Here is a 12,813-nt window from a genome sequence, read left to right on the forward strand (position 1 = left end):
TCATGGGGTCCATGAAAAGGATAATACTGTAACTGACTAACCAAGGGGTCCAGGCTGCCTGTCACCACTTGAGCCAATTAAGCAAAGACAGGGCTGAATCATATGAGCCTTGATCCCAGTACTGCCGGCAGTGTGGGAGAGCAGGAGGTCATCCACAAAAGTCTGCTCTGCCCCTCCCCATAAACAGCTGCTTATACTGGGTAGAAAGACCAAGATTTTGTGGGAAAGTAGGAGATACAGGCATGGGAAAGCAGGCACAGTATAATGGTTACAGGTAGCCAGCAATGCAGGCTGGGGTGGGCGGCTGCAGAGGGCCGGTGCTTCCAGGACTACTGTATTGTTTCAGCCATGAGGTTGTGACTCTTTCCATAATGATGGGCAGCTCTCGAAAAAGGAGGATGGGCTGCATTGTGATGTGAGCTCCCATGTCCCAGGGCATACAACTCTCAGCCAGGTTAGAATGTGCTGTTTCTAGTCAGATCAGAACAAGCACAGTTAATAGAGCATGGTTAATATTTCTTATAATAATAGCTAGTCCCCAATATTCCATTTCTGCCCCTAACAACACTGCATCACCAAATTGGATGGAACTATCTCAAACAGGAATAAAGGCCAATGAGACATTTCCTTTTAAATCAATTATCCTGACTGCTCTCCACAATGCTACTTGTAAGCAAATTCATTTTTTATACTAACCAAAGAGGGGATGGAGGAATTTGGAGAAACTCGGTTTTATAGTTTTTTGTGTTTTTCCAAATCTGAAAAAAAAAAAAAAAAGAAATTAATCCTTGACTCACTGCAACAGTGAAAAGGATTAATTTCTCCCTCTCAAGTAATGCAAGGACCAAAAGTCAAGTCACAGCTACTGGAATTGATATTTCAAAAGTCAAAGGTCATGTGTTAAGTACTTTTAATAAAAATCATTATCAGACTGGCCCATGAAGACAAGGTCATGTTATAAGAATGTCCCCATAACAGTGACAGCTTTAGGTGGCTTGGTGAGGGAAGGGCAATGAGTGTGAGCTACTGAGCCCTGGCAGAAGAGATGTCATACAGAAAAGAAATACATTAGGCCATTCAATAAGAAAGAATAGCTGAACACTTTCATTTAACTTCCCCAAGCAACATGCCTTGGGTCCTCTAGCTATATCATGTGCAGAAGAATTTGCACAGAAAGAATTTGAGCACCAAAAGTTTTGCAATCTGCTGGTGTTTGCTTGAAGTCAGTAAAAAAGCATAATAAAAGATGTTAATAAATTTAGCTGCTACCCACATATGAGGATGAATAATATAATTACTTCCAAAGATAAATAATAAACATTGAGAGAATTTACCCATTGGTATGTAGAGTGTATAACTGATCCTATTAATTAATTGCTGTAGGCATTGATATTAAGGTATCAGCTATATGTGCATAATTTATACAACCACTGGAAATGCCCAAATGTGATAAAGAAAAATTATGTCAAAAACTATTTCTCATGTAATCATTAGTATAATTAAGATCTTCAGGCTTATCAAGTGATTTACAAGTACTTGGTAGATATACTAAGCACAATTATTCTCCCTTTTTCAATATATGCATTGAAATTAAGGGTCATTTATGAAATTAAAGAGAGGTAACTCAGCAAAACCATAGCAAAGCATTAACTAGTAATCATAAAATTTTACTTCTGTATCTAAGGTTTAATCTCTTCACGTATATTTTCATTTCTTATTTGAAATTAATTTTGACTTTTCGAAAAATAAGCTTGTAACCTTTGGAAAATAATGCTTATTGATTTACTAAGGGCTACTTATGGGAAGGCCTATTGGATATCTTGAAATCTAATTAATTCAATTCAGTTTTATTCCTTTCAATAATATTTTGTAGGAGAATTTAGATGATTAGAATTGCCAAGAGACACTCTATGATTATTTATTTCCGTATGAAAGGATAAAAATATGTTAGACTCAACAGTTGGATAATCTTCCAGTGGTGGTACAAGGTGACTTCTGGCCATTCATTTTACTCTGTACCTCAATTTCATTTTTTGTAAAATTGTTAAATAATGATAATACCTGCTATTACTACCTTGGAGCACTGACAAATAAACATAGAAGGTATACTTCATCAAATCTGGTTTTCTTTTGTCAAACACTTGAGAGCAAAGAACATGTCCACACATATGAATGTGGAGGGGGTAATAAGGGATGGACGACTCTGTGTATATTTATGGCTATGAGTTCTTTGGGAGCCACGGACAATATGTCATTATTTTTTATTCATTAGTTTATCTCCCAAAGAATGTAGTCAATCAAATCAAGTGCATTTTTGTCAAAATTAGACAAATAGGAATACTGCCAAATTGTAAGAACCATTGAATTTGGTTCTAAGGGGCAACCCCCAGCACTTCTTGCCTCTCTGCTTTATACTTAGTTCGGGTCATTTCTTTGACCCTGCTCTGTTGTCCGTCCTTTCTCTGTTTGAATTTGCATCTGTTCTTTTACAGAGTATCAAAGTGAGCTGGCTGCCTCCTCCATCCGGAACACAAAATGGATTTATTACCGGCTATAAAATTCGACACAGGAAGACAACCCGCAGGGGTGAGATGGAAACATTGGAGCCAAACAACCTCTGGTACCTGTTCACAGGTCAGTGTTCGCACTGTGTGGTCTTACAAGTTTTTGATGAATTAAATGCTTTGGGAATAAAATATATTCTCACTTCAAGGGAACATTTTTTTTTCCTGGCAGGTGACATTTGTTAGTCTGAACAAGAATAACCTCTGTATTTTGAACTTGATATTTTCTATGATGTTTTCACTATGTATTTTATTTCTGGATCATCATCTTAATAAGTGCATCATATATTTTTAAATCTATATTAGTTTCTCAGCATTGCTGATTTAATCTAGCACCTGTTGCCAAATAACTTCTAAATTTTTAGCTAATAACTAAATGGTTCCAAGTTTAAGCCACGTTGGTCTTGCTTCCCTCAATCTCCTGGGTGGTAATGGTGTTGGAAAATGGAAAGAAGGGTAGCTTGGGGAATAAACAGATAGATTGTCCTACATTTCATAGATACCAAGGTAAATTCACTTTTATAACAATATTGGTAGAACTCTTGATAGGTCAAACTTCTCTATGAAAACTGGACCCAGTTTTCATGTAGTAGTTAGAGGATTTTTAAAATAAAATTAATAATTATATATTTACTTTAACTATTATAATACAATGCCAGTCTAGTTTCTTTCCTAGAACACAGAGGCTGAGGCAGGCTTTCAAAAATAAGGCCTTTGGGGGTGCAAGCCCAGGAAAACAAAAGCGAAGGGACAAGGGAAGGGAGCCAGGGGAGAAGGGAAATCAGATCATGGAGGCATAGTATTGAGCTGGCCACAAGTTTAGGACAAATCCAGAGCTTGCTTGGCCTCATATGGTGTCTCTTGTGAGACTCTGAGTCTCACAGTCAATGGCTGGGTAGCAAGTGTGAGCAGTTTCTCTCTTTCCTCTCATCAAAATCCACTGACAGATTGGATTTTGGACCTGCACACAGCTCCCTGGGATGCCAGAGCTCCAGGGAGTGTGCAAACATGGAATTCTCCTTGTCAATCAGCACCTATGTGAGGGTGGATGGGTCTAGTGTAGCAGCAATACTCAGGGCCTGATAACCCTAAGAAGAGCATAAATTTTGGCTAGTGGCTTGAGAAGCAAAGCAAATCAAGGATTGGTGAGTGAAGTTGAGCCAATCTGAGATGGCACAGAAACTGTGTCTAGGACAATATACACACTAAAACCCATAACTTACAGCTAATGCATATGTAAACTATTACTGCAGATGAGAAGAAAGTAACCCTTTATTTATTCCTTTTTCTGTGATAAGTAATCAATAAATTTCCACTTGCAATCATAGTACAGGTACACAACCCACATGAGCGCGCATACACACACACACACACACACACATACACACAAGATCATATTCAGCCTACAGTCTGAAACTTGATAGAAATCTGTTTTTCCCCCTCAGTAGGTTTGGCTTTAATGCCTATAACATTTTAGCATAATAATGAGAGCTTCCAAGGTAGATTGCCAAAAAGTGTATTGTTTGCCTTATATCTGGACGAAGTCTCCCAGGCAGGTATTGTTGGTTCTAAGTGGAAGTCATGGCACTCTACTGTACCTTTAAAGAGCCTAGGGAAGGCCAAGATCCTATGCCTTTTCTCTGATGACATGATCAGAGAAGGTAAAAAGAATTGAAGTTGAAGTGAGGTAGATGTGTTCTTTATTATGTTTAATAGAACGTGTAGTATCCTCTGGAAGAAATCACCAACATTTTAAAATCTTGCTGTAAATTTTTTAGTATAATTCCAGAAGACTAACATAAATGGAAGCCTTATATTTTAATAGATATGGGAACTTGAAGCCCTGACACTTTTTTTAATCAATGCTTTTCTTTCTCAAATGAAAAAGATTGAATTCAAAAAAATAAACTTCTTTTTATAAAGTAATTAATTAAATTATGAGCATTCCAATAGAAAAACTAAGGATTGGATATTTAATTTACAGAACTACAAATGCCGAATAAGCATGATGAAATGTTCAATCTTATTAGTAGAGAAATATAAATTAAAACAAAAACGAGTTAGCATTTTTCTTTGATTAAAAACATAAAGGTAAAAATGAATGATGATACCCTTTTCTGGAAAGCATATGAGAGAAATATGAACATTCATATACTCCTTGTGGGACATAAAATTTCTAGAATATTTCTAGAAGCAATGTGCATATGTTATATACAGATGTATATATGTACGTGTGTGTGTGTGTGTGTGTGTGTGTGTGTGTGTGTGTGTGTTTAAGAATAAATTTTAGGTTTCCAACTTCTAACAGTTTGTTCCAATTCAACAACCTTATTTTTGGCCAAGTTTTTTACTCTAAGAATGATTAACTCTTTGCACTGTTACTTTAATACCAAATAATAAAAAAGATCCTAAATATCCAATTGTAGACAGTTAGCTAGAAATTTCAGACATAATCATATCATAGAGTATTGTACATCTATTGAAAATGAAGTAATATAAAAATACTAAGTTATATATTAAGTACTTAAAAAATATTATATCACTAGTTCGTTTTCAATCAGGATTAGTATATAAGCCCATATTTATAAACCAAAAAAAAAATGAAATCATTGGAAAACATTTAGAATATATACCAAATAATAATAGTGATTGCTGCTAACTTTTATAACAATAAAATATGTATTTTTAATTGCATATGTAAAGTGTAAAAAAAAAGTCAAGACTCTATCTAGTGTCATATTGCAACTTTTGGTTACAAAAATTGAAGATTTCCTCCCAGTACAGCTAACTGTAGTCCCACTGCACAGCTAAGAAGTGAGTGGGCCCAGAAAGTAAGTGTGGAACAGTAGCCACGTGGCCAAAAGAACTTGCTGCTGTGACGTTTTTAGTATTTGTGCAATGTTTTTGGCAAATGGAAAGTATCACATTAAACGCAGTAATATCAAATCAAGATTCGGACTTCCTAAATAGACAAACTTATAGGATTTTCTTTCTACAGAAGGTATAATCATTTTTTATTTGTTATTCTTTATTTTCTTTATTGATTAAGGTGTTACATATGTGTTCTTATCCCCCCATTGCCCCCCCTCCCGCCCCCCACTCATGCCCTCACCCCCCTGGTGTCTGTGTCCATTGGTTAGGCTTATATGCATGCATGCAAGTCCTTTGGTTGATCTCTCCCCCTTAACCCTGCCCTCCCCTACCTTCCCTTTGAGGTTTGATGGTCTGATCGATGCGTTTCTGTCTCTGGATCTTTTTTAGTACATCAGTTTATGTTGTTCATTATATTCCACAAATGAATGAGATCATGTGATATTTATCTTTCTCTGACTGGCCTATTTTGTTTAGCATAATGCTCTCCAGTTTCATCCATGCTATTGCAAATGGTAAGAATTCCTCCTTTTTTTACCGCAGCGTAGTATTCCATTATGTAGATGTACCAGTTTTTTAATCCACTCATCTGCTTATGGGCATGTAGGACTTAAACATAAGATGGGAAACCATAAAAATATTAGAGGAATCCACAGGCAGCAAAATCTCAGACATATGCCAAAGCAATAGCTTGACCAATACAGCTCCTAGGACAATGAAAACTAAAGAGAAAATAAACAAATGGGACTACATAAACATAAAAAGCTTCTGTACAGCAAAAGAAACCATCAACAAAACAAGAAAGCCCACTGTATGGGAGAACATATTTGCAAATGTTATCACTGATAAAGGTTTAATCTCCAACATCTACAGGCAACTTATACAATTTAATAAAAGGAAGATAAATGATCCAATAAAAAAATGGGCAATGGACCTAAATAGAATCTTTTCGAAAGAAGACAGAAGGAAGGCCAAGAGACACATGAAAACATGCTCAAAGTCACTAATTATCCAAGAGATGCAAATCAAAATGACAATGAGGTACCATCTCACACCTGTCAGAATGGCTATCATCAACAGATCAACAAACGACAAGAGCTGGCGAGCATGCGGAGAAAAAGGAACCCTCGTGCATTGCTGGTGGGAATGCAGACTGGTGCAGCCACTGTGGAGAACAGTATGGAGTTTCCTCAAAAAACTAAAAATGAAACTCCCATTTGACCCAGTGATCCCACTTCTAGGAATATATCCCAAGAAACTAGAAACTCCAATCAGAAAGGATATATGCACCCCTATGTTCATAGCAGCACAATTTACCATGGCTAATCATTTTTTAAAAATGATTATATAGAGAACAGCAAGCATAAGCCTTTTCACTACCAAAGACCCTATATTAGTCCCAGGGCTGACATAAATTACCACAAACGTGTTGGCTTAAAACAACAGATTTTTTTTTTTCTTTCAGTTGAGGAAGTGAGAAGTTAAAAATCAATGCCTCAGCAGGGTTGGTTCTCTTTGGAGACTATGAGAGAGCATCCATCCCTCGTTTCTCTCCTAACCTCCAGTGGTTGCTGGCCATCCTTGCCATTCTTTGGCTTATAGATGCATTGCTCACATATTTGCCTCCATGTCTGCAGACCTTCCTCTGTGTGTCTCCATGCCCTCTCCTCTCATAAGGACACCAGTCATGGTATATACCCCACCTTATGGGGTGATTTCATCTTGAAATATTTTAAATATTTTTATTGATTTTTAGAGAGAGAGGAAGGAAGAGGGAGAGAGATACATTTATCAGTTGCCTCCTGTATACCCCCAACTGGGATCAAACCTGCAACCTGCGTATGTACCCTGAATAGGAATTGAACCAGTGACCTTGAGATGTCTGGGATGACACTCAACCAACTGGGCCTCACCAGCCAAGGCTTTTTAAAAATATATATGTTGTTATTAATTTTTAGAGAGAGAAAGGGAGAGGGACAGAGAGAGAGTCATCTTGAAATCTTGAACTTATTATCTCTGCAGGGGCCCTATGTTCAAGGAAGGTCACATTCTAACGTTCAGGGGGACACTATTCTACTCTCCGGAGACACCTCCTATTATTTTTCTCTCAAGGACAATTATTTTGAATTGTATCCTCTCATAAACTTGGTTTATTCAAAAATAAATAATTTACTCCCACATTTTTTATTCATCTAAAATGTGTGTGGCAATCAGAGCTTCAAATCAACATGACATAACCCACCACCACGCTGGTTTAATATCATTCCAGCTTATCGCGAAGAAATCGCTCAACTTGTTGTTGGACTGGCTCACAAGTGCTTGCTCTCACCTGCATAGCTTTGGAGGACTCTCGACTCCAAATCTGAAGGCTTCATTCATACTGTTCTTTCTTCATGTCGACACCTATAAAACGCAAACATAACCTGAGCAGTTATATTTAAAACTGTAACTGATGTTTATTGCACAAAGGCCGCACAAGTGCCAGTATTAATTTGAAGCAAAGAAATAAAAGAGAGCCAGAAAATAGCCTTCTGCCCTAAAAACATGAAAAACAAGTTTTACAAAACATCGGCCTTCCCTTCCTCTGCTATGTGGAGTGGCTTCCCACATAGATGTTGTGGGAATTTCTAGATGTTGTGGACATATCTTCGATGCTGCAAAGCGTGGAGAAGTCAGCACGGAACTGACACTGGGAGATTGGCTGTGGTTTTCCCCTTTCCCCAGGATGCATTTAGTAACTTATGCACTTTCTAGTAAGCAGAGGAATTGATTTTCTATGGAGATCTATAACACTTTAAAATGTACAGGATTTGACCCCATGTTTTCAATACCTGTAAGACACATGGATATATTGAATTGGCTGTTAGAAAATTGGAAATGCCAGAATGTTTCATTGGACGATATAAATATATATTCAGGTATAGACACACAAACACTTCTTTTGTACAATCCTCTATGTGTGATACAGGTGTGTGTTGTTGTTGTTGTGTGTGTGTTTTGCTAGGATAATGAGACATCTGCAATAACAAAGTAATTCTGAGTTATAACAAGGATTTTAAACCACAATGATCAGTTTATTGTGGAAGCCCTGTCAACTATGTTTTAAAGTGCTCTTTTGAATTTTTGAGAGCTCTTCAGCAAAGCTTGTTTGGGATTGAGTTCAGCAGTTTTCTTGTGTTTCATGGCCGAGATAGAATAAACAATGATAAACACACATTGATATTTCAAGGGCTGAAAAACTAAAACAATAGCATAGACATTTTATAACAAGGTTAACATTAGGAGAATAAAGGGGGATCATATTGTTTGAATAATATACCGTCTCTTGCCATAAGCTCTAAGAAATGAGAAATAGAACAAAAGAATTACAAAGCTTGAAGGCACTTAGTATTGTTGGAGATAGAAATAGGCAGAAGGCAATCAGCTTTCAACAGTGAAATTTTGTTACAGCTAAGAAAAGAATTGCTACCTGCACCATACATTTTTTTTAGAATTAAATTATAGTTAGAAGCAGCTGAGTAACACACATGCAGGTGCGCACGCACACACATACACACACATTGAGATTGGAGACTGAACTAACCAAAGCAGGAACTATACCATTCATCTCACCTATACCCCTTGTTTTACTGAAAAGGTAGCAGAGGCCCAAAGCCTGACATTGCTAACATCTGTTTCCTAGCTCAACTGATGATCCCAACTAAATCACAGGTGTCCTGACTCCTGGTTATCTGCAGCCTGCACTATACCATGTTCTTGTCTAGAGTTCCCTTAGTGACTGGCTGTTATATGAATCTGTAAAGTATTATTTATATTAAAATATTTTAAACATTAACTTTGAAAGCAAAAACTATGCTGGAAACAGTAGAAAGGTTCCTCAAAATATTAAAAATAGAACTGCCAATTAAAAGTAGAACTGCCAATGACCCAGCAACCCCACATCTGGGAATACATCCAAAGGAACTGAAATGGCTATCTGGAAAGGATACTTGCACGTCCAGGTTCACTGCAGCATTATTCACAATAGCCGAGATGAAGAAATAACCCAAATGTCCACTGACAAGCAGAGGAGTGTTTTAGTGTGGTATTTGCGACAACATGGAAGACATGCTAAGTGAAACCAGTCAGTCACAGGACAAATACTGCACGATTCTACTTACAGGAGGTATAAAGTGTCAAACACATAGAAGCAGAGTATAGAATGCCAGGGACAAGGGAGAGAGTACATGAGAAGTTGTTCATTGGGTATAAAGTGACAATTATGCAAGCTGTGTCAGTTGTAGAGATCTGTGTTACACCATAGTGCCTAGAGTCAACAATACTGTATTGTGCACTTAAATCTCATTAAGAAGGTATCAAATATTAACAAATAGCAGATAACCAAAGGACAAAACATGGTGAGCAGTGAGCCTACTTGAGGCATGACAAAGATCTTATGTTAAAAGTGTGTGTTTGCCACCTTCCTGATGATGTTGGATAGTGTATTTTAGCATTATACTAGTGGCCCGGTGCACGAAATCCGTGCACATTAAAAGGGAATTAGAGGAAATATTTTAATATTGCTATTTGCCCTTTCTCTATAATAGAAGTGTCAGAGATGAAAGAAAATTAGTAAAATGTATATGAAAACCTTCCTCCTGTCAGAGTCTGGGGCATGCTGCATGACCCAGAATCAAGTCCCCGCCCACCTGCGCATGCCTCAAAATCATGCTAGACCAAGACCCGGCCCCATCCCATTGTGTGAGACCCAGACCCGGCTGGCCCTACCCCCGTCAAGCCCCACCAGGTGGGGGGGCACAGCCTCAGGTCCCGCTGGGGGGTGGGGGGGTCGGGGCCTCAGGTCCCCCGTCAAGCCCTGCCAGGCGGGAACACAGTGTCAGTCAGCATCAGTCACATCCCCGGCCGGCGCCAGGCTGGGATGCAGCCTCTTGCTGATCGGTCGTTACGCATGAGGGCATGATGACCATTTGCATATTAGCCTTTTATTATGATAGATTTTCTTTGTGTGTTAATGGATCTTTCAATAGTTGTTTTATGTGTGTGCCTTTCATGTGTCAGGCACTGTGGTGGGCTCTGTGGACATACAGTTAAAATACCAATAATAACAAAAACAACAGTACCAACACCATTCTCAGGCCATGTCTTCATTGAGCTTCAGTCTATTTTATAAAATCAGAAGTCCTTAATAGGATATTTTGTGTTATAGATTCCTTTGTGTGGGTGAGTTAATCAAGTTGTCTTCTCTAATGGTACTATTTATTGATGGTAACTGTCCCTTGGCATTCAGAAGTCCATTCTATCATCACTTAAAACACTATCTCCTCTGAGTAGTAAGTTATAATTCCCCTTAATACTAACATTTGTTCATTCTCCAATGCAAAAATCTGCAAATGCATAATGTTGTACATGATATAAGCCTCATTTCCACAGTAGTTTATTTTCTTTATTAATTTTCCTGGGCACTAAATGTGTGTGCCATTTTTGATTAATGAAAAAAAAAAGCAAAGAAGGATTACATTTTTACCTTTATCAGGGTTGTTCAACACCTTGAGATTTAAGGACTTGTCAATTTCAACTGAGTCCTCAACATCTCAAAAAAGTCACATGTTCCTTTGACAGGTGTCATCTGTTTTACAGTAATTTGTTGTGTTAATGAGCTACTAGCGATTCAGCTAAAAGGAAAATTATTTACATAAAAAATTAACACATATCACACTAATGATCCACAGGCTCTCTCATCTACCTGTACTCTAAAATTAGCCTGCAGTATACAATATTATATGTACAAATTATCATAGAGATAGACTTGTGTCATGCTCTGTTATGGAAGCAATGCAAAACAAAGTATGCCTTGTGATGGTTTTGGGAGACGAAAGCCCTAATATTTTTTGCTGAAGTGCAGTAGCTTTGTATTATTTTTGCTTTGCCCAAATAAAACATAATCACTGACCTTGAATGGATGATGAAGACATAAATTTTTAGATTGATGGTTTTTGATTTATAGGCAGGCCTCTTCTGGACTGTGAGGAAAAATGATCCTTGCTATTTCTGATTATTTCTTCATCGTTCATATTTTATATTCTGCATCTACCCTCAGGCTATTTTCAGGGATACATTTTTATAAACTGGACCAAAAAAATAAGAATATATGAAAAATAATTTGAGTTCTTGCTATAATATGTCTGACCTTTTGGCCAAAATAACAATAATTACCTCAACCATCACAAACAACATAAAGCATGTCTACAGTTGTTAAAATTTAACTAAAAGTTTTGAAACTCGGCTAGAAATAGTTACTCAGTATTGTTTTTTCTTTGTGGAAAACTCTTTCCTAGGTCTGGAGAAAGGAAGTCAGTACAGTTTTCAAGTGTCAGCCATGACAGTCAATGGCACGGGACCAGCTTCCAACTGGTACACAGTGGAGACCCCAGAGAATGATCTAGATGGTAAGACCTTTCCTCAGTCATTATCACTCTGACTTCTATCTTCCTTCTACTTCAGCTTCAAAGACTCTCTTTTAAAAAGTTAATGAACTCCATCATGGGGGATATTTATTTTTTCTATATCTTTAGATGCAAAATCAAAAACCTTTAATGAGTATAGTCTTCAACAATGCCATGTAAATATAAATTAATTATGCATTAAGTATATCCTCATAATATGTTCCTTTTTTAAAGATAATTTGAAGTTACCTTTTTTATATTTATTTTGAATAGTTGACCTTAAACATTTTTGTCACAGGAACTGCTACAATTTCTGATAATTATCATGAAATATAATTACTTTGCATAGTTTTTTTTGCTGTTTTATGATGCTTAGGCAAAACAGAAATTTATATTTTTTGTTTATGTTATGGTTATTAATATTTGACACTTAATTTTTATATAAAGGACAATCTACTTTACTTTCTTGATATGATAGTTATTGTGATTCATATAAAAATCAAACACTAGCCGAAACCGGTTTGGCTCAATGGATAGAGCGTCGGTCTGCGGACTGGAAGGTCCCAGGTTCGATTCCGGTCAAGGGCATGTACATTGGTTGCAGGCACATCTCCCGGTGAGGGATGTGCAGGAGGCAGCTGGTCGATGTCTCTCTCTCATCGATGTTTCTGGCTCTCTATCCCTCTCCCTTCCTCTCTGTGAAAAATCAATAAAATATATTTTTAAAAAATCAAACACTAAATTAAATATAAGCAAATTTTTCAAAATTAGAAGATGAGAAATATTTTATGAAATAAAAATATCATATAGCTAAATAAGAAAATAAAAATCAAGAGAAAGGAATGAAAACAACAGAAAAAAACATCTAAATAATAAAACAAAAATATACTATAGAGATTACAACTTACAAGTGAAAGAGGTAGAAATTCATGCAA

At 37.0% G+C, this 12,813-nt stretch overlaps 2 protein-coding genes across 2 annotated transcripts in view; one reads left to right on the plus strand and one right to left on the minus strand.

Annotated features, from left to right (window-relative positions):
• DCC (DCC netrin 1 receptor) overlaps window positions 1–12,813 on the plus strand; it is a gene marked incomplete at both ends in the record, with an annotated part of 938,651 nt that overhangs the window by 785,064 nt on the left and 140,774 nt on the right. Inside the window, 2 exons of the mRNA XM_079784846.1 lie at window positions 2,493–2,634; window positions 11,771–11,881. Coding sequence (XP_079640972.1) covers window positions 2,493–2,634; window positions 11,771–11,881 — 253 coding nt within the window. The remainder of the gene's footprint in view (window positions 1–2,492; window positions 2,635–11,770; window positions 11,882–12,813) is intronic.
• ZNF397 (zinc finger protein 397) overlaps window positions 1–12,813 on the minus strand; it is a 687,602-nt gene that overhangs the window by 25,526 nt on the left and 649,263 nt on the right. The gene's annotated exons all lie outside the window — the stretch shown is intronic.

The sequence above is a fragment of the Cnephaeus nilssonii genome (assembly GCF_951640355.1).
Source record: "Cnephaeus nilssonii genome assembly, chromosome: 11".
Lineage (NCBI taxonomy): Eukaryota > Metazoa > Chordata > Mammalia > Chiroptera > Vespertilionidae > Cnephaeus > Cnephaeus nilssonii.